Genomic DNA, 23,335 nt, shown 5'->3' on the forward strand with positions numbered 1-23,335 from the left:
TTTTTTTATTTCCTTATATTGCCCACTTAAGTGTGAACTAGACTGCTATGTGACAGTGGCACAAAAGACTTGGGGAATTGTGATCTGCTCTCTGTACAAAAGAGATCCATCCATCCATCCATCTGAATCTGTAGATGTATTTACACAAATATTGTTTCATTTGAAAAAAGCCTTATTCAGTCATCTGATCGTTCTCTCTGTTTTATATGAGAACATTTTCCCTTCCCACACTTCTCCATATCCTTGTGATTATCATGGTTGCAAGCACCTGTATTTAAAATATCAAAATTTCATTGAAACTTTATTGTTTTGAAGCTTTGCTTCTTTCTGTTACAGTAGTTACAGGGAAAAATACTATAGAAAAAGGTACTGCTCATGGTAAAGCTTTTGAATATAGGCCTTCAGGTAGCTCCCATAATACTCTCTATCTTTTCTTTCTTGGTCTATGATTTTGTTTTATGTTTCTTTATTTATGAGAACATACTGTATTATATAGTGAGAAAATTATGCTAATTTTTAAAATTATTTTAATGTCATTAGTGTGTTAATAGTTATGCAGATTTATTTTACACAGGAAACAATCAATTATGTAGATATTAAAGGCTGACTTGGAAAGGTGTGGATTAAAGAAGAAAAAATTCATCATCAGTCAGAACAAAAATATTGATGTGCAAAGATTAACGTGAACAGAACTGGCAGTTCATTAAGAAAAATGTGCCTTTAACATGGTCTGAAATAATTCCATAACTGAGATTGCATTTTAAGGAAATGATGGCTCTGTAATTTATAACGTCATTTCTTTTGTCCCAGACAGTTTAAAACCTTACTTTTCTGCAACACAGTCACTTTTTATCCAGGTAATTCTTAATAATCTATGCATGATTTTTTTCATTCATTCTGAAAGACACAGTGCTGGTTGTATTAATATACTCATAGATGCATAATTTGTTGTGTTATAAATTAAAATCATGCTTGCAGGGCTACCTGCTTTAAGACGAGAGTTTCCCCTGCATCAGTCAGCTTTGGTGATAGCCAGAAGTGATCAGGCGGTGCTCGTCTTAGCAGTACTTAACACTTCTCCAGCAACTTCCATTTCCAAAAACTATACAAATAAATGATAGCTCCAAGTAGTTACTCTGGTGTGTATTACAAGTAACCATACTTTGCTTGACCTTTTGGTCTTATAATTTGAAAGAACCAAAGTTAAAAAACTTAAAAGTGGGAGAATCAGGTATCAGCAGCTTTATGTCTGGGTGATGTGGGAACATTAACAGCAGCTTTGCATGAGGAGAAAATGGTGCTGAATAACTTCTGATTTACATGGTAGCGGAATGCAGGTTAGAGCTTCACCTGGTTAAAGGTCCTCAAGTTCTTCTCCAAAGTTGGTTGTACCACCTTTGGCTTTTCTGGCTCATAATATGTCAAATTGTACAGCAAATTTTTTGGGTAGTCATTGGAAATAAGGTAGCAGGAGATTTTCAGATGTAATCTCTTTTATTCCCACCCACAGCCATGAATATATTCATATCCTTCTTATTGCAGCAATTTTTAAGTCACTTGGGCATCAAATTTACTTGCTTTTGTGACTATATTTGCTTTTAAGCATATGTCATTGCAATGTTTTTAAGTTATTTCTGGACCTTCCAACCTTCTGGAAATTTGGTTCAGCTCTGACCTGTAGACCTTACAACAAAACTAAACAAATGAAAATTTAAAAAAAAAAAAAAAAAAGCAGGAGGAGGGATATGACAAAAGGCAGCAGATCACTGAAATATACTTTATAAACACAAATGCCTTCTCATGTAAGCTTCTTGGAATTTTGGCAATCCTTTGCCCATTCTTGTCTTACAGTGCTCAGGACTACCACCAGCTTAGCTACACAGGCTGTAGGCTGTGATACCAAATGAGACATGCTTATGGGTACTAACAGTTGGTTCACACATACAAACTTGATAGAGTAAATGGTTTCAATAAAGCATGGAATGCTTCAATAACAGTATGACAGTAGTAGTTTGTCAGTGGCCAAAGTACTAATAGGGATCCTTTGCTTGCAATCTGCAAGTAATTTTTATTGAGCATTGCATCCAGAAGTACATCCATTGTCCCCAAGGTGAATAGATAAAAGAATGGTTTGGTTTCAGTACAAACAAGTTTTCACTTGTTTAATTAGTTACAATACAGGGTTTTGCAGTTCTACTGACTGGTAGGTTACATCTGTACAGAAAGGACTAGATTGGGTTGCATAGCTCCAGCTTTGCCATTCTGGCAGTGGCATTTTAGTTTTCATTATCACTTTAGAGAAAAATGCTGCATTAGGAGCAGTTGGGTTTTAACTACATATTTCCAGAATTGTACTGTTAAGGAATAGCCTTAATGCCCTTCTAATGTAACTTTTCTTAAAATGAAATTGTCTGCTTTCATTTCTTCTTTTGCTTTGACAAAATTGTATTAAGAACCGAATTGGATGGAATATGGATGCCTTATTACTGATGCAAAGTCAAATAATAATTTAGATCTAAGCATATTGGAATGTCTCTCTCATAAAAGTTTTCTTATACGAATTGTGATTCAGCTAATTTAAGATGACATATACATTAAATGTGTTTTGAAGAGCAATTCTATTGAACAGGTGAATCTGACATTCAAGAGATTCTGTTGCTAGATGATGTTGCTTAAAAATATTGCTTTACAGAAGCAACAGTGCTTATATAAATTTTCTTAATGGATTCGCTCTTGAAAGCAAAGTGGAGGAAATTTTGAAAATTAGTGAAATCTTCAAGTTATTTTGAAGTTATTTTGTTCTTTGTATTTAAAAGCTTTTATATAATGGAGGTGGGTTTTTTTTTCAGTTTTGTTAGTTTTGCACCAATGTCTGTTTTCAGATCATTTTACTCTGACTTAAGCCTGTGCAGTCAGATGTGACTTTAGATGCTGTGGATGTTACCTAGTATGTGAATGTATGTACCAATGTGATAACACATGCAAAATGTGTTGGAGTTCTTTGGAGGAACTCCAAGACAGTGTCTTACCTACTAAGGGAATATGTAAGTTCTGAGATATGACATTGTAGCAATGACAAAAGTCAGCTAAATATTTGTCTTATCTATAAATAGTCTGGCTGGGGTACTGGAAGCAGCCTGGATTAAGCTCCATGAGCTCTAGAGCAGTTTGTGCCAGGCAGGGCTGCCACGGTTCATGAGCTGAGGGTGGATGGGGGACCAGATGCAGCTGCATTCTGCAGAAGAGGGATGTGCTCAGGTGACACCTTGGCTGGAAAAGGAGGCCATCAAACCCACTTGCACTGGCTCTGCAGTACAGGGCCAAGGATCTGGTGGATACTAGCCATGGAGTTGTGTAATTTGTACATAAGTCAGACCTTGTACTGTAAGAGTTGGTGCTTTCAGCACCCATGGGGTGGCAGTTTTTCAAATTTGCGGATTCTACTCCTGCAGGGTAATGTCAAATGGCAGTTTTTTTTATTTATAAACAAAATACTTGTTAGATCTGCTTTTCAAAAATATTATTTGTCTATAGATGTTAATATTGTTCAAATATTTGTTTTTCCAAGTAGCCCTGTTCTTGTTAAACTACTTATCCTAGACAAGTTCAAGTAAATTTTCAGCTACTTGATTAGGCTTTAATAGCTGACCATGACTTGAGATATGCTCTTCATCAAAGTTGTCCAGATATTTTACAGCTAGATAAGACATGATAGATCGGCAAAACTGATCCCACTGGAATAAATCTCTCCATCAATACATCCCAACATCCCAGTAGCCATGCTACTATTGCTGCCTTTGGTCCAGCCCTGCAGGGTATTTCAGTGAGTTGTGGACCCTTTCAGTAGGTGGAGAGAGCAGTACCTGGCATCACCTGGCACTGCCAGTGCTGTATGTTCAATTAAGAAACAAAATTACCTGAGGGTAGGCAACTGGGATTAGATGTTCAAACATGAAACTGTCAGTGAAACCTAGCTTTTGTGTTTCTGTGTGGATGACTGTGAGTCACTACAGTAGCACCAAATTGTGCTTATTAAGCAGTTCTTCAGTTGCCAGGTTTAATACAGCATGAAAATAAAAGGACTTGAATGGTACTGATGCCCTGTATGAAATTGAGTTGCATCTGCTATGTGATCAGTTCTCTTTGCACCTGGGTAGAGGGAAAGGCAGTTTATCTATGTGATGATTTTCTAAAAAAGATAAGTCTTGGAGTGCAAGCATATTTATTTCTTTACTGCTATGTTGTATTTAACCTGTCTCATGCCATACATCAAATACCTATCAAATGATAAGTTATCCAGGTACCAGTTGGAAAGGATTGGTTCATTTTTACTTGAATGCCAGATGGTGTCATCCAGAAATGACCTTTACTCTCCTGCTTTTAGTTATAAATGTAGAGACCACAGTAAATTGTTAGCTTCAAACACAACAGCCTGCTGTAGCTTGTTAGCTTCTGTGTTTGGTGCTTGATGGACTGTTACACTTCACCAGATGGGGATCTGTAGCTCTCAACTTGTCTCCATACAAGGCTATTCTCCTGAATATCTTTTTTTTTTGGTATTTTCTAGATTCCTTTGATTTGTTAATGGAAAATCCTAATGGTGATGAAACATTTATACCTCAAAACTCTGTGAAAGTTGTCTGTTACCTTTCTCGTCTTTGGCAAGTTCATTAGTCATGTCTTAAAATTCCACGTGTAAATTGTTACTATTACACAAATAACTGTCCAGTATTGATTAGGTTCATTCATTCATAGCTGCTTCCCTGTTTTTTCTCTTTCCTCAAAGAATATTAAAATATCCTGAGATGTATTAGCTCTCATTTTCAGTGAAGAATTATTTTCTGCCTGTTTGTCCTTTCTAGAACTTCCTCCCTGCACTCTGCAGATCTTTCCAATTTAAAACCATCTGTTCAGCAATTGTTAACTCTTTGCTTCAAAACTAATAACTTCACTGTGAAATGAGTAATTCTGACATTTTCACTTACAGCCTTATTAGCACAGTGGCATGTTCCTACTGGGGCTTTTATAGGAGTAGAAGGCCTCATCTTCTTGTAGACTTTTTATGAAACAAGAAATTGATAAGTAAAAATCTGAAATTTAGAAAGCAAGATTTATATCAATCATCTGTTGAGGCTATTGTGAGCATGTATACCATGTCCATAAGGAATCCAGGTCTTTTCTGTAATGCAGAAGCTATCTTTGATGTGAAATTGCTTGCTGTCCTTGAGTGCTGCTAGTTTTACATCTATGTGAATGTTTATAATGTTGATGCAGTTTGTTTCCTTTTTTTTTTCCTGCCCACATTGTTACTTTTCTACCTCCAGACTAGTAGAGGCACTTTGAACATATTCATGCTGACCCAGAATGCCATGGGGGTACATATATATTCCTGGTGTAGAAAGTGAAGTGTATATTTCTTGTTGTATAGTTGTATATTGTATAGTTGTATATTTCTTTTGTATTTCTGTACCACTTTTTGTACAGTATCCAATTTTTAGTATGGTTTTTTTCCTGCTTATAGACAAGGAATAAATTTTTCAATCATGGTACATGTTCAAAATCAGTGTGCCTTTTTTCAAAACATATTGGAAATTATTTATAAGTATTTTAAAGCAAATAAATAAATAGCTTTACAGCTATGATAGCTCTTAAACAAATTAACCAAAGGGATCTTATAATATAAAACCAAGATCTGAGCTCTTTCTTTTACCCCTTTTTTCTATTCCCTGTGATCCTTTGGGAGGCACAGGGGGCAGAGGAGAGAGGTTATGAAAAGATGATGCTGGATTTGTTGGAAAGGGGCAAACACTTTTCACGAGTGCTAGAGTCATTCTTTCTGGTAGCAAGAAAAGTATTTCTGTGTCTCCTCATTCTGTAACTTGTGTTTGTCAGCTGACAGTTGAGTCCTATTCACAGACTGGAATAATTATCATCTGTGTTACTGTAAGTGATTGTCTGAAGACTTACATGAGATAAGACTTGTAGGGGAAAATAATCTTTTATTACAACAGCTGATAACAGCTGGAAAAACCAGACAGGCTGAGAGGCACACATGCCTTTTGTCTTACTTCTCTCTCTCTTGAAAACTGACTCCTGCACTCCAGTTTGGAAGACTAGTCATTGCTCAAGTGCATTTTGGGAATACTAATTTGAGATCCTAATTAGTCTTTCTCTGATTGTGAGTAACTTTTATAAATGAACAGCACTATCATAAGCTAATGGCTATATTAGGGCCAGGACATAGGATGGTGTAGGTAATTTATCTTACTTGAGAGGAATTTAACTCAGATGCTCAGGTAAAGCTTCATGCTGGAGACAGATGCATTCAGATAAACAGCAGAGGGACCTAAAGGCTGCAGGACACTTTTGATTGCCAAGAATTGGCTTCTGGGTTAGAGTGCTGATCACTTCATTGAAGCAGTGTCAGTGTCTTCACCCATTTTACTTTTTTATTTTTTGTTGTCACTCAAGTATTCACTTGATAATAATAAATGTGCTTCTGTTGGAAAACAAGCAGCTGAGTAAGTAGGTTAAGTTGACAGTTCATGATCTACAACAGAATACATTAGCAAAATTTTAATGTTATTACTGATTCATAGTTGCAGTTCAATAAGCCATTTACCTCAAACTAAGTAATTGTTAAATAAACAAAACAGGAAGCTAAAAAAGGAAGCACATAAAGAAGTTGAATCAAGAAAAAGCAAGAAAACACCTTATTTTTTAGTATGCTTGCTAGAGCCTTTTTAAATATATCTAAATCAAAATAATAAGCTGCTCAACACTTTTAAGGTATAATAGAAAGGGAAACCATGCACATGGCTGCTGAGCCTTTGTTTTTTCAGACATGACTGGTTTTCTCATTTGCAGAATCATATTTGCTGTGAACAAAGGCTTCCGATTGTCATATGAAGTTGACTAGGAAGCTATCCTGCAGCTAGAGAGGTATCAAATATTAATATTCGTGCTCATGTAACCAAAGATGTGTGTTTTGGATAAGTCTCGAGTCTGGATGTAGCTGCAGCCTCTTTAAAAGCCAAATACAATTTAAAAATTACAGTGATAAATCAGTGCAATATGTTTTGTAATAACTGATTCTAGGTAAAATCAGATACATCCTCTGAGTCTAAGATACAGCCAGATAAAGCAGAGACAATTGTGTTTACCAAGCAAGAAAATTTCTTCTTAAAAAAATAAAAAAGGGTTTTTTTTTTTAAGTTCAGAGTAAGAGGCAGCCGGGGATTTTCTGTGTTAAAGACATAAACACACATAGGCATAGATCATTCACTCTATATTTTAAATACCATGCTTCCCAGGATAACCTGAGCTGTTGTTTAATGAATGAGTTAAAATTAAGTTGTGTTTTGTGCCACAGAGCAGCTAGATGATGTTGTGCAAGCCTTGCAGCATGTAATGCATAGAACAGTTTCTTCTTTCATTTTGGGTAAATAATGGTCATAAGAAATCAGTGCATGGAGAACATTAAGCAGTGGCTGTCTGTCACAGACATTTCTTTTATGAAAAATCCTCTCTTAGGATTTTCCTGCTGAAGCTGAGAAGTTCAGCAACCAGACATAAACAATAGGTTATCTGCTGCTGTGGAATGTGGCAGGTCTGCCTGGATTGGCCCAGTTTGGACGTTTGGAGTTGGTGACCAATCCAGAACTGAGATCTCTTGGACACAATCTGAGAGAGCTGGTTTGTTATTCATTCTTTACTTTCTATTGTTAGGTAGCTAGCAGCTTCTGGAAACTCTCCTTTCTTTTTCTTTTTAGTATAGTTATAATAGATGTTTATATCATAACTTAATAAATCAAGCCTTCTGATCATGGAGCCCATCTCGTCTCTTCCTTCACCCGAAAACCCTTGTGACAACCGTCAACAGCTGTCCTTCCCATAATTACACACAAGTTCCCTAGTGAGTCTGACACAACCTTAATTTTAATAACTGGGCCTTATCCTTGGATTCCTTCTCTCAAAAGAGGGCTGCAACAGCAGGGCATGTGTTGACCTTTTATCTTTTGTAAGACACAGGAATCAGAGGGGAGTTCACTGCTTGTCAGGAAATCCTTCCTCCCCCTTCTGAGGCTGAAAGAGTGCTCAGGCAGCAATATGTAAATATTGTGTGCTCACCTCGTGATCTGCCACTTACCTTTTGGCTTTTATGCACATGGGCCATTAAGGTTTGAAGTTTTGATGATCCCCTATAAGCTCTGTTTTTTTAAAATGAGATTGTCATTCTTCCTGTAGTGTAACCATGGAAACAGACAGGGAACCCTTAAAGAAAGTGATCGAACATGCTGTGCTAATTAATCCTACCCTTCAGTTTTCTTTCAGTTGAAGGATGTGCTTAAATAAATTTTGCATGAGTAAGCATATTTGGATATGCAAAGGGGTATAAAATATGTAGCAAGTTTTCTTGCAGAAGGATATCTGGAAAAACCCTGGTAACTGTCATCTATTTGTATCTGGACCATCAAAACAAGAAATGTAGTATCTTGGTGTTTCACATATATATTTTGAAAGAATTCTCTTTAGATTGTAAATATATCTGAAAGATTAGAGTATTTTTTTCATATCTCATGTGTGATGAGACACATTTGCATTAATTTTGAGTGAAAGTGTTCATTATTGCTAAATGCATTCTTTATGCAGAGCAAAGAATTATTCAGAAAAAGCAGAGGCTGCTCCCTCCCTGCAGGAAAGCAGCTCCTCTGAGGCATTAGCCTGATTCAGGTCATGTCAGTCCTGCACAAGGGGAGTGAGTGACTGACTGAACAGTGGGACTGTGCCAAATTTTCCCCTTCCAAATTTTAGCTTTTGTAAATATTTTGCTTGGTTGTTCACTCCTGCTTTCTATTTTCTCATTTACTTTCCAAGCAGTGTTTGTGGCCAACTAGGAAACCAACTGGCCACAACTTAAACATGCAGCCTGTACTCATAAGCCTTTTGTTATGGTTTAACTCAAACTGTAGCACCTCTTAACCTGGTGGTGCTGCCTGATACCAACGTAGGGCCTCAGCTTGCTTTTACAAATTAAGATTTTGTTTAAATGTTTCTCAATTCCATTAATGATCCTCTCATAACTGAGAAACCAGGTGCAGTGGCCAACCTCAAATAAAACTTTCATAGTGTTTGGGGAGGGAAGAGTGGATTAAAGAAAAACATTTAGTTGTCCAACAGGCTGGGACTAGCCCAGAAGGGCCATTCTTGGAAAATAAGACAGATTTTCATTAACCTGGAATGGATTAGAGGTGGAGGAGATGTAGAAGCAGTATATTGAGGAAACAGCATGGGTGGCATTCCCAGCAGGAGGGGAGGACTGGTTCCAGGCTGAAGAGTTGCAGGAGAGGATGGAAGGTGTGCTTGGGCTGACTGTAACACCTGCAGAGCTGCATCCTTGTCAGTAAAGTGGAGGAAGCCAGGTGGGAACCGTGGTTATGGTGTTATTATTTGCAATGTGATTTCTGGTATGGAAAGTCAGGTTCTCATTTCTCTCTACATGGGAGATTTCTGGAATGTGTGGATCAATTTGTGTTGTGAAAATTTGAATTTGTCATCCCACAAGCTCTGACGTTTTTTGACAGTTTCGCCCAAAATACATGATGTGGCTTCTTCAAAAGGCCTTTCCCACTGCTTGGTTATTCCTCTTTTCCTATGAAAGCTTGGTAGAAGATTAGAATTTACCAACAAATTTAGTATTCCTCAGACAAGACTAATGGGGAGGGCACAGAAAGGCAAAAAGGATGGAATCATTCACCATCCAGACTTCTCAAATCCTTTCATAATTTTTATATTGCTTAGTAGTACGTCTGTATCCACAAAAGCAGGGAATACTGTTTCAGTTTAGTCACATGGGATATAGATGCACAGAAACTCAGGCCTGTTAATGGTTCTGTGTGCTAGGAATAAGAACTGCTCACCAGTTAGAGCTGCTGGTCATTTCTGGTTTCCTAGAAGCAAAAACCTTACTCTGGAGGCAGAGACACTGTGAAACACGTGATGTGACCTCTCCTCTGCCTCTTTGGGGCTGTACCTGGCCAACCCTTTGGTTGTCTTTGTAAGCCAAATTGTTCATCAACCTGATGGACGGGTGCACAAACCATAAAGAAGTGGAGGTCTGCAAATTTTAAAAATAGGTATTCATGTTTCAAATATAATTTTTAAAAGAATGGGTCATAGCATACAGTTCATATTATTCCTGTACACTGGTCTAATTGCTATAATCAACTGATAATGCAATCTGCTGGCAAGATTGGCCATCATTGCTATGGAGATGTTTTCACCGACAGTAAATGTTCATAAATAGCTTTTCTAGTGTTTTAAGAAGAAAAGGGCAAAGGACTCTCTTCTGCACACTTTTGGGAATTCTCATGTTGCTTATTCCTTTCTGAGTGTATGACTTTGTTTCTTTGTTTCTGTAAGGTGTAAAACATGACCTTCTCTTACAGTAATTCCATTTGTTTTCTGAAAGGAAAACCAGTAATTCAGGAAGACACAAAAAAGCACCCAGTACTGCATTCTCCCGATTTTCATTACTTGTGCATGTCCAGTGCTCCCAGCAAGGAAGTGGATGTTCTCAAGGCAGTAGCTAGTATCAGATAATTCAGAAAAAGCATTTGCAGGCCCATGATAGGAAGAGTCACCTTAGCCCTGAAGATCTTTTTCCATTTTCTGGAGGAGAGAGTCCTCTGTAGGAGAAACATACTTGTAAACTTCTTGGTTTAGCATACGATGATCTCTCTTTTACATAGATTGTGTAATAATGTGAACTATTTTAAATGACTGACAGGCTTAAAATACAATTATTGTAAATATTATATCTTTAGTAGGCCACAGATTTTATTGAAATAGTTTCTAAAATTGGAGCACTGCCAATATGCAATTCTTGAGAGTGAGGAATTTTTCACATATGATTTTCTGCTGTATTGCTGCAATATTAATATTTATTTGAATGGTAATGTGTAAGTGTGTCTGCAGCTTTCAAACGTAAACTCGAATAAGCAGGTTGGGCTTTGCAGTGCCAGCTGTTGAAGGTTTCCTAGGCTTCCCTAAGAAACCAAATCTCATCTGTGGCATCATTTGTCGGGGAGTTTCCTTTTCATTTTCTTTTTCTAAATAACACTGAAATGGAAGACTGTTCATGCCTCAGGATGAGCAGTTAATGGTAATTAAAATCTTTGTTTACCTGTCTTTTATTTAGGTATACCACAGTATATCTTTGCATCTCCTTTGGGCCTGTAGTTGTCTTTATAAAAAACATATTGTATTATCCCTTTATAATAATCACAGCTCTGTTTAACCAGGTACTTAATGATAGATGCTACCATTAAGTAAAGTACTCCAGTTCTAGAAGAAAAACACTCTTGCAACATGCCTGTCACATTACATTATACGTGCTCATATATCCTTTTAGATTGTAACTGTACAGCAAAGTATTTCTTTGCTTTGTTTACATTAATTTATTTGTGTTTACCCCACAGGTCTTGCAAGAGCTAAATCAGTTCCTAGTCATACATATTCCAATGAAGTGGTAACCCTATGGTACAGGCCTCCAGATGTCCTTCTGGGATCAACAGAATATTCCACCTGCCTTGACATGTGGTAAGTGTGGATGAGAAGACTCCATGTAGTCACCAAGAGCTTTAGTTCTTGGTTTTTTTAGACATGTAAACCAAGTATGTAATGGGATCACTGGTACAGGCTGAAAGATGTATGTGTAGTGATATGTGTGGTTCATGCAGTATCTCCTGAAGGAATCCCCTCCTGGCAGCTGCTACCAGCTGTTGACACAGAATTCACAGAATCATTTGGTTGGAAGAGACCTTTAAGATCATTGAGTCCAACCCAGCCCTAATACCTCAACTAAACCATGGCATTGAGTGCCACATCCAGTCTTTTTTTTAAACACATCCAGGGATGGTGACTCCACCACCTCCCTGGGCAGACAATTCCAGTACTTTATCACTCTTTCTGTGAAAAACTTTTTCCTAATATCCAACCTATATTTCCCTTGGCCCGGCTTGAGACTGTGTCCTCTCGTTCTGTCAGTTGCTGCCTGGAGAAAGAGGCCAACTCCAACTGACCACAACCAACTTTCAGGGAGTTGTAGAGAGCGATAAGGTCACCTCTGAGTCTCCTTTTCTCCAGGCTAAATACCTCCAGCTCCCTCAGTCCTTCCTCACAGGATTTGTGTTCCAAGCCCCTCTACAGCCTTGTTGTCCTCCTCTGGACACGCTCCAGCATCTCAATGTCCTTCCCAAACTGAGGGGCCAGAACTGGGCACAGCACTCAAGGTGTGGCCTCACCAGTGCCCAGTACAAGGGATAATGGCCTCCCTGCTCCTGCTGGCCACACTGTCCCTGATACAGGCCAGGATGCCCTTGGTGCTTTGCAGGAGACTGTAGTCTGACTTTTGTAGCTGTAGAATGCTACTTTCCTATGATATGACGCTTGTTTTGCAAAAGATTGACTTTCACCTTGCCCACTTGTAGCGAGGAGAAAACCAGGATTCTCTGTCTCTGAGCATAAAAGCTCAGTTCTTAATCTGCTATATTTGGTAGCAGTAAAGATTGTTGAATAGTTTTCTTTCAAACCTATGGATTTTATTGAGACTTGTAGGTTTAGAAGAGTAGTTTGATTTATAAAATATATGTATCACCTTGCTCATTTTTGATTACATCATTTAGTCCTGTGTTGAACAAGGAACAAGGAATGTATTTGGTTTTCTGACTATTAAGACCAAGCTGGAAGTCCTTCAATTATTTTGTAGTTTTTTGAGGTGATCAGATCTCCGTAATCTCTACAAATTCTGAAATATGGAAAAAAAATCCTCTTCCTTACAAAGAAAGGAAGATGCTCTGGAATATGTTTGGGTTTTGTTTTGTTTGGTTGGTTGCTTTGAGGTTTTTTTGGTTGGTTGGTTGAGTTTTGGATTTTTTTTAATGCATGTTTGACTTTTTAAACCTTTACAACTCATTCATTTGAGAAGAAATGACACTGAGGAAGTTTAAGAAAAATACAGTAATTGTTTTGCAGTTCACTGAAATATCTTTCTTTAATACAGGCAAGCCAAAGTTAGAATTATGATTATATTAAAATCTAGAGGTAACTGTAAGATAAGGTTAAAAGCACCTTATGTTTTCATATGGTGTGGAATAATATTTTCAAGGTAATCTTCCAGTGTAATATTGAAACTGAAGACCTAGCAGGAAAATTTTTTGTCTAGGAAAGGGAACTAAATATGAGTTGTATTTAGTCCTGTAGGTGAAATCAGAGATTATGGGATGAAAACAGGTTTTCCTGAAAATCTTGACCCCTGGGGGGATGATTTAGAAATCACAGGATTGTTTCATGTGAGGGGGTTACAGAGCATAAATACTAGAGTATCTAACACTGAAGTGAGTGGTTATTATAACTGGGCACTGGCTGCTGCAGTTCCCTGAGCTCTAAGGGAAGGTGAACCAAGAGGTAAGAAAGGAACAGTGAGAAAACTCCAAATGTTATCACTGTGATATTACAAGTGTGCCAGAGAGGCAAAGGCAGCATCTTCTGTATCAACTGCCTGGTTTTCCTCAGACCATTCTCCACTTGACAGGTGTAAAATAATTTCCTTCTATATCTCAGTTTCTCATCTATCCTAAAACTGTCCTGTTTCCCTAAATATCAGGTTCAGCCTGATGTCTTCACAGGTTGCATGCAATCTCTGCAGCCCATCTGCTCCTGATGTTCTACAATCACCTCTTTTCCAAGTAACACCTCAGATGCCCTCAGCAAGAAGCTCAGCTTGCTTGGGGTGAGGCAAGACCGCTGACTCAGAGGATGGAGATAGCTGGGAGAGATAAACAGTCCTTTCTGCTCACCCTCTCCTATCTGCCCCTACATTTGTTCAGTTCTTGAGTCACATGTATTTGTGTGTCTGCACACACGAGTCAGCTTGTCAATTACAGAGAATGTACAGAAACTGCTAAAGAAAAATTTTAATGCTTTAATAGGGCAAACTGCTCAAAAAGCACTTTAAAATGCTTTCTTTTAGTTAGAAGCAATATTTTTTTAACTTTAAAATAATTTCTAAACTTTTCCCAATTTAAAAAACACTGCCCTGTGACACTGAACAAAGGATTTTAAAACATTTTTATTGTTGCTGAAAGTTTATTTAATTAATAAAATGGTTTTCTCAAAAGTTCAATAACTTGTCAAAAATAGATCTTTTAACATTCCCCCATGATGATTTTAGTGAAAGAGCTATTAGAAGGTCCAATCAAAATATGTGGTGTTCCTGTAATAAAGATTAAGTCATGTAGCTAATTAAAAGCATTTAAAAGTTACTACACCTGCAGGCTGAGCATGTCCTTCATAATAATATGTTTATATTCAAATTACATGGGCAGCAGGGAAGATCAAGTAAGGACTTTAAATGCTACTTCAGCAATCCAGGCCATTATTTTATTTTCTGACAAAAATGACTCGAGTACTGGGGAAGAACACAATAGTTACATCTTCAATGATATCAAGAAATTATGTTCTCTTGCACAGAGCATTTTGTGGAGGCCTAAAAAAATCCAGGTGCTCAGGGGTCAGAGGGGGTGTGTTCTGTTTCAAATGAAAAACAATGTCACATTCCTCTTGTACTCAATTTGTAGCCCTCACAATATTTTTCTGCCCTCTACAAACTGAGGAACTGTGAAGGGTTTAGGAAAAAGGGACCTGGTAATGCAGTTTCTTCCACATGGCAGCAATTTGTGCAGGGGCTCAGCCTCTGCCACATCAGAAATTGGATGAGAGCAAATGTGTTCTGTGTGTGACAGAAGAGCTTTAGATTTTTACTTCTGTGCTTTGCTGGCTTGTCTGAGACAGCACTTCCAGTTTGATGGTGAGAGGTGTAGCTGCCTGCTAAGGTCATTTGTGCTTGCTTGGCACATCTGACAGGGAGCTCTGCTGGAGCCAGGCAGCCTTGGGGCTGTGCTCACACAATGCTTGTACAGAGCTGAGCCATAATTACATTACAGCCATTTAGTGGCTTCCCAGAGTGGGAGGAAGGGGGATGTGAAGAAACCTGTCTACCATCAGATTCCAAGATAATTTGGTAATTTGTTATCAAAAGTGTGTTTGTAGCATTAGCATTTTTATGCAATTACTGGCATTATGTCCTTATGGCAGATAGTGTGCGCTCTCCTGTGTCGTTGTTGATGATCTACATGATGACAAAACTAGGCAGCCTCTTCACTAAATATTTAAATAATGTTAAGGTAGAAAGCACAGCTGTTTCCTCTATTTAGAGAGAAGAGAAAAAAAAAAAAGGGTCACAGGGCCTTTTCTATAGCCATGATAAATGACATTTCATGGTGGCTCTCTGGGAGCAGAAAGTGAGGCTCCCACAGAGTAGCAGACCAGCTGCATGAAAAAGGAGTCCAAATATTAACCACTGGACAGTGGCTGGGAAGCAGGTGGCAGAGGCTGCAGGCTATTTTTACACTTCATTTGCTGGTGTAGAGAATTAGAATAGTGACTAAAAGCTAATGATCCACATGCAATGTTACATTCTCCTGCATTCTTTTTAAATAGCCACTGGCATTAAAATAATATTAATGAAGATGTACATGCAATAGTGGTGTCAGGCTGGTGATGGAAATCAGTGTGTCAAGCTTTGTGATTTACTGCTGGCAGCATTTGATACAGCAGCATTATATGAATGTATTATACTACCCACAACTGCATCAAAGAGTTGTGATAACCTTTGATATAGCTTTTTTTTTTTTTCTTCCCCCTTGATGAGGACTTACTAGTGGATAGGAAAATGGTTTTGCATTGCCTCTGGTGTAACTTGTCCTAATCCTTGAATTTTACAGTGCTTTGAAAGTCAATGCAAGGAAAACAGGCTTCAACACATAAAGGGTTTATGGATTACTAAAACCCATATATAAGTAACACAGAAACATAGGGAAAAAATCCCTAAATTAACCTATTCTATTTGTTCCTTACAGGAAGAATATAATATTAGTAAATGAAGCAATTTAAAGAGGCTATTAAATCAATTTGATTCTGGTAATGCATGCGCTGCTGCTACATCTGGGTTGCTTACATCAAGAAGTCACTAGGGATATTTTATTTTGAAGTGCAGCTGTCTTTAAACAGTGTTTGCTAACAGCTGGCAATTTTTTTTTGCATATTCTGTTGTTTTGTTTATAAAAAAAATACACTCTGAGTCACAGTACCTAAGCAGTAATGGGCTGGGATATATTTCAAATTCACATTTATTAACTAGCATCAGCTATGTTTAGTATTGCAGAAGAAATAAATTAGAAACTAGGCCAGTAAAATGTTACAAAATTGCTTCTTAAATCACCCTTGTTTAACTTTGTTACATCTAAGTTGTTATACACGATTTCAAATCTGAGCTTAATTTAGGGAAACCCGTTCATATGGAGTTTTTCTATCCTATTATTAGAAAAATAAATGGTATGTGAGAACACAGCACTTTTCACACATAAGAGTGGAATTTGAGTGCTCGCTCTAATTCCATGTATGCTTTCATGAATATTTGACCAATGAAGACCTGCAACCATAATTAAGACATTCATTACATAAAAATGGATTTTGTCTTAGACACAAATGCACCAAATTATGGTTTTTACATGGGGGACATTACAAAGGCATTTTTATCCTGTTTCTCTTGTAAATGGTTTGCAGTGAGAGAAATGTGAGAGCAGTAGTCCCAGTATGCCCTGAAGAAATACTTCTTGGGGCATGAGAGAGAAAACAGCATAGGGCAAATTAGTTCTTTTCCCCTGATGTTCCTCAGGATTATGACTTCCACTCCAAAGAAATGCTAATATGTAGGATTAGGGGATTAGGGTAGCATTGCAGTAACGGTAAAGGTATTGTTAATTTCTCTTGCTGTCAGTGAGTTCTTCTAAAGTTTTATCAACGGAATCAGCTTTCGATTGGAAAATTCTGCAGGCTCAGATTCATAGAAATGCTGTGTGTGAGGAAGTGTCTGGGTCTGTAGTTATGGGAAACACATTTCAGTTCCTGAAATGCTGAAATCTGAAAACCACTTTTATCCATTTGCAACATCAGATTTGCTGTTACCTTTTCATTTGTAGAAATACGTTTCATGTGTGTAAGGAAAGTACATTATGAAAGTGTCTGGATGCAGAAAAGAAAACCAGGAAGTACATGTTCAGCAAGAAAGTGTCTCCTGGCAAAATGTTGCTCAAGTTTGAGGAGTATTTTATTTTCTTGAGCTTATTTTGACTCTGCTTTTATAGAACAAGTGAATCCAATAGAAAGAATCCCATAAGAAAGGATCATGTACATTTTAATCTTCCATGAATATAGTATTTCTTAATATAGAAACTGGGTATTGCTACAAAGCAAAAAAAATTCTGGAGCTTTTATTTCTAGGTATTCAGTGACACATGCAAGAACATGACCACTCTATTCTCTTGTAATTACAATTACTTCAAGTCTGACTGTAAAGAAATACCTTGAGTTATCAAGTAAATTAGTTATTATTCATTGCATATGCTGCCTGCACAAATTTTAATGTTTTGTTGTCATCATGAAAGGGAAATTTTGGTTCACTCATTACTTCTGATGTGACAACTGCTGTTTGCCTGTATTTTTATCAGACTGTATCATCCATTAGATGTTATTTCTTATATACCAAAGAAAGACAAATTCCAACCAACATTAACAGACATGTTCATGAAAGACAAATTCAACCAGCTTCAGCTTTTGTGGGTATGCCAGGAGTCTGCTGCAGTAGAAAGAAATCAGATTTTTTGTCAGTTAAGGAGAAAAGGGTCCCTTGCTTTACATTCCTTTCCCCCTAAATTTGTTTTCATCATTGTGTTCACAAGAAGGATGATAAAGAAACATGCCCTTTTTTCCTTGAATAAATCAGACAAGATAAAAATCTCTTTGCCCTTACAACATGTATATTACTAGAATTTTATGGAAGATGCTACAGTATTACATCTTGATGACAAATCCATGAAAAAGTAAAGCAGCAGGATTTTGGAGGGGAGTGTGTGTAGGTTTTGTGGGGTTTTGTTTGTGTTTTTATTTGTTTGTCTGTTTGCTTTTAAATTCTGATATATTTAACATTACAAACAGTGTGCAGTTTGGGAAGCTTGAATGAAAACTCTGTAGTTCCTTTGAATTTCAGAAATCTCACTAGGGATTACTGAAAGGAATTACTTGGCTTTCATAAAATGCCTTCCCCCTCTGAAGCCAAACCCTGCACACAGAAAACAGGCTTAATGACTAGATAAAAATATTACATGAAGATCCAGCATAGGTTTTCACTGCAAAGATAATGCTGAATATTATCACCTGCACTGAGCCTGCTACAAAGCAGATCTGTTCAAAGCAGAATATTCAACACTTTACAGCATATATAGTAAGAATATAGGGTTTCTGTGTTCTTGATTTAACTATAAACAAACTTGGTTTGGAAACAACTCCTCTTTCTGGATGTGTCTATACTTTCTTTTATGGCTCCATCAAGAAAAGTTGTAATATTAACTGAAGGAACCATCCCTTATAATCTTTTATATAATGTGCCTTACCAAAGCTGTTATGCTTCTTTTTGTTTGTTTTACGGTATTCAAGTACAGATTTGCTGGAGATTCTTGTAGCAATAAGGATCTTTGTTACACAGGGACAGGAATGTGAATCCCTAAGCCAGACACATAAAACCAATCCACCAAGTAAGGAAATTAATTTTAAGGGAATACCCTTCTGAATTATAAAAGTTGTGCAGAAAACAAAACAAAAAACAACAAAAAAAGAAGGTTTCTGAGGGGTTCAACTGCCTTTTTACAGGCTCATTTACTATGTCAGTTCAAATGCAAGAGAAGACATTCAGCTGTGCTAGTACTCTTACTCTCTATGAGGCTGTACAGTGACAGCCAGAGTCCCAGGAAATTAAATAGGACAATAGAAGAGCAATATTAGATGGCATGGCCATGCATGGTCTCATCAATATATCAATAGGTTTAGTCATGGTTTTTTTGTCATCAGAGAGTAAACCACCCATTTCAGCATTATATGGCTGTCACTTTTACTTTGCAAATTTATCCTATGCAATTGCATTGGAAAGATCTCTGAACAACATTGCAGCATTTGGCTTATCTATCCAAACTCAGAAGTCCTACAAAGAGAGTAGGAAAATCCCAACTGAATACACCAAAATTTGTTAAAGTAATATTCTTTTGTCAAAAATTATTTATATGTGCTTTCTGAAAATGTCATTGTAGGCTGAACGTGCACAAATTTACCAAAATAACATACCCTTGGAGGTGCATGCACCTTAAAGCCTCTATTTCATATTTTAAGTAACCTTTGTGTCATTGAAACTAGAGCTGGGACTGGTGTATGAGATCATCCTGTCCACTCTACTGTTAATGCAAGTCTGTTTCCTGAAGAATATTCTCAAGTATTTCAGCTTGTCTGGTTTTACATGACTGTAACTGGGCTTCAAGTCCATTGGGAGGCTGGGATATAGCACAATTATTAATTGTATTTCCTTAACACTCACCCTAAAATTTCTATTTCCTAAAGGCATTCTGCTATTTCTAGTTACACTATTTTGGACCTACCTACCATTCTGTGAACCATTAAAATCCTAATCAGTTTTTCCCCGTCCTTTGTTTTGCGTAATTTTAAATACACAGTCATCACATTCTCCCTTGTCCCTTGGGTTTTCTTGTAGCCAAGAATGACATAATTTTCTTAATTTTTTCCTCAAAACCCAGTTTTTCTGACATTATAATAGCTTTTGCTTTGTTCAAAAACATCTCTAAACTGTTTAAAGTTTGTGAGGTCTACAAAACCAGACAAAATTTCAAGGCCTTGCAGAGGTGTTATTTATTTTCTGATTTGTAGTGTGTGCACTTACAGTTTGCAATGCAGAGATCCTATTACAGACCCAAGTTTCTACTTACTGTGATCCTAAAATTCACCAATACCACTATGACATCTAAAATACCATCCAGCCTTCTTCAAGCCTTTATGTGCTGTTATGGCTTTCTAGGTCTTACCTATCCATTTCCTAGTTCAATGTCATACTTTTTCTGTATTACTATTTTTCTTTTTTTTTAGTATTCATTTAAACTTCTCTTTCTATTGACTTACTCATCAATGTGCTGAACAACATAACCTTTGAAACCAATCTTTAACCTTGATTTTCAAGTGAGCTGAAGGGAACAGCAGTCTTCCAGCTCAAATCTTCAAGTTTGCTTATAATTTCTCTCCCCAATGATTATAATACCCTTTTGATTTTTGTATTAGGTGATTGTTTAACTCCAGTACTTTTTTATTTCAATTTGTCACCAAATGGAATTCTAGGCTGCACAAGAGTTCAAGACATATAATAGGATATAGTATATATATAATAATAGGGTTCTTCTTTCCAAGCAGGAAATTTTTCTCCAGTTTTGCTTGCTGTTCTTGGGGGGTTTTTTGTGGTGGTTTTTTTTGTTTGTTTGTTTGTTTGGTTGGTTGGTTGGTTTGGTTTGGGTTTTTTTGCTTTGTTGTTTTTTGTAGTTTTTTTTTTTTTGCTTATACTTGTGTCAGAACCAGTAAAAGTGGATAAATTTATAAATCATGTAAAACAAAACAACATTTGGTAGAATCTTCCCGCTGTCCTTCCCACATTTCTGTTCAAACAGCTAGATGAAGATTCTCTGCAGATTTGTATATGCTCTCAAGTGGTATGCTGATTTAATCAAACGCTTGTTTTCTGGTTGCAAGAATAGAACTGTGATCCTCTTTTCTTTAGTCTAAGTTCAATTGTTTTATTGCTCATCTTGAATAAATGGCTCCTGGGTAAAATCTTGAATTTTTCCTTGCCTGAGATGCTGGTACTGTTTATAAGCATTTGACAAAGATATATTGTGCCTATCTGTCCCTAATGAAGCACTAACCAGACTAAATGATGAATGGCAGTTTAATCAATTCAGTTCATTTAGTAACCAGCAGAAGCATATGGAACATAAATTTTAACCTCTCTTTTATAAACACCTGATTTATTCTAAAATTTGCCTGCAACTGTGCTTTCTTAAAGTTTTTTCCAGTTTTCTATGCCATGAGAAGCTTTACTTAGTATATCTAAGCTCTGGGTGGTAGAATAGGAAAATGGTGATGTATATTTAATTTTCTTCTTCAAAAATTTGACTATCGACCCTCATTGTCCTAGAAAGTAAAATTGTTTCATTATTGGGTATTTGTCAAAGCCTGAGAGATGAGTAAAGCACAGGTTATTTACTGATACTTTTAGTTGAATTGTATCTGTAAGTACTCAGCTCCAGTCTTAACGAAAACATGCAACCTGTTTTCATTAAGTTGTTTTATTCTAGAACCACTTCCTCACCAATATATGCACACAAGTCCTAAAATTAAATGCTGCTTTCTGAATGCATCATCATGAAGCATAAGCAATGAAAAAGTATGTAATTACTACATTCCAAATAATTTACTTCTAAAAACAAAGTTAAATTAGAGGTTATTGCTGGGATTTTTCTGATACAGAAACAAAACTCTCAATTTGAGGGGGAGGTGGTGCAGTAGTTAGTGTTGCAAATTCTTACTTCATTTTGATATATGTTTTGGGGATTTAAACATATTATTACTTTGAGTGAAGAGTGTTTTTGTGTGGTTGCTTACACAGACATGGTTGTACAGCATACGTGGGTGTTTCCATATGAAAGTTGTAGAAAAATGTATGCAGAAAAATGCAATTGAAGAAGTTGAAGTATGTAATCAAATTCTGCATCCTATTGACAGTCAAAAGGGAAGTTTCCTCTTAAAATTATTTTTGCTGAGGGAACAAGCAACTCTTGAGCTGTTTTCATCTGGAAAAGATAAAAGTGCAAGTTTGTAATTTGCTTTCCTTTTGAGATGCAGGAAGTTCACAGTTTGTCTGGAATTTCAGACGGAGTCACAAAAGCTTTCCTCAACCTTTGAGAATGCATTCTTTGTGTTGCAATTAGTGTGCCTCAGATATTTTTACTGTCTCATTTCCCAGTACTTCTGCCACTGGCTGAACTCAGTGGGATAAGGGGGACTCGTGTGGAGTAGCTTGTGTGGGAAACCAAGGACAGGGGGTGTAAAGGAGGTGGCTGCTGTGGGGAGAGGAAGGAGCCCATGGAGGACCATGCAGGACCCACTGCAGGACCCCTCATCCCACTGCAGGACCTCTCAGCCAGAGCTTCTGGGGAATGGGTCAGCAGCTGTGGGCTTTGAGCTTCTTTCAGTTCTGCTGGAAGAGGGGAGAAGAAAGTCCAAGCAAGTACATCCCCAAGCATTTGGGTGGTGAAGTTCAGTGCCTGTCAACAGCCACGTGCCCTTTTCCTTTTTACTCACCTTTTCCCAGATTCTCCTCCTCCTGTGCTAAGTGTGCTTCCATGTCCTGGGTCTGTCCCCGTTCGGCTTCTCCCAAGGATGCTCTCACTGCCATTCCCACATCTCCAGAGTTTCTTTGGGAGCAGGACTATTCTGCTTGGGAAGCACTAATACAGAAATCAGCAGCTGTGCCTTTATTGGTCTCAACACTCACCAACCATATTCCTGCTACCTCGACACCTTTCTTCAAACACCTGAGAAGTGTTCATTTGTATACACTGATTTTAGCAAATGCACATGTCTGTCCTTCCACCTGGCATCGATTAAAACACAAATTATTTAAATACTGGCAAAGAATACAAAAACTTTGTTGTTGGCTTTTTGGTCTATAAGAACTCTTTCTAACCTTGCCTTTATTTTTTCCTTCTGTAGGGGAGTGGGTTGTATCTTTGTAGAAATGATTCAAGGGGTCGCTGCTTTTCCAGGAATGAAAGACATTCAAGATCAACTTGAAAGGATATTTCTGGTGAGTTCTTTATTGCTGAAGTAAGACTACAAAGGATCAATTAATAAATGTTCACATATTTCTTTGTGTTAGGAATTAAATTACTGATAGAGTCAAGGATCAGAAGCCCGGTCCACAGGCTAGATACAGTTTACTTGATATATTTTATGTAAAAAGTTCTGTTTATAATTTTTTCACCTATTTTTTTTTTTTTTTTTTAAACAAAGATGTTTATGCAATTGTGGAAAAGCTTTTCAAATGTAAGGTAATGGAAATCCAGACCGTTTGTCATCCTCACTTTGCAGAGGACAGCTCTGGATGGGTTTATTGATCTTCTACTAATATTGTACTGTTAATGCCAAGTATTTTTTGTTACATAGATGTAGAAAGGAAAAGCAAGATAGGAAGTATGTGAGAAACAGAATAGGAATTTTGAAATCATGCTTATATTCAGATTCAGCAGGGGTCCTTGACTACTGCTTC

General features: G+C 37.2%; 1 protein-coding gene across 7 annotated transcripts in view; it reads left to right on the plus strand.

The window, feature by feature from the left end:
- Positions 1-23,335, plus strand: part of CDK14 (cyclin dependent kinase 14) — a 345,182-nt gene that overhangs the window by 169,024 nt on the left and 152,823 nt on the right. For all 7 annotated transcript variants that reach the window (XM_030944179.1, XM_030944177.1, XM_030944182.1 and 4 more), the window contains 2 exons: positions 11,481-11,601; positions 22,780-22,873. In XM_030944179.1, the coding sequence (XP_030800039.1) occupies positions 11,481-11,601; positions 22,780-22,873 (215 nt within the window). The remainder of the gene's footprint in view (positions 1-11,480; positions 11,602-22,779; positions 22,874-23,335) is intronic.

The sequence above is a fragment of the Camarhynchus parvulus genome, chromosome 2 (assembly GCF_901933205.1).
Source record: "Camarhynchus parvulus chromosome 2, STF_HiC, whole genome shotgun sequence".
NCBI classification, from domain to species: domain Eukaryota; kingdom Metazoa; phylum Chordata; class Aves; order Passeriformes; family Thraupidae; genus Camarhynchus; species Camarhynchus parvulus.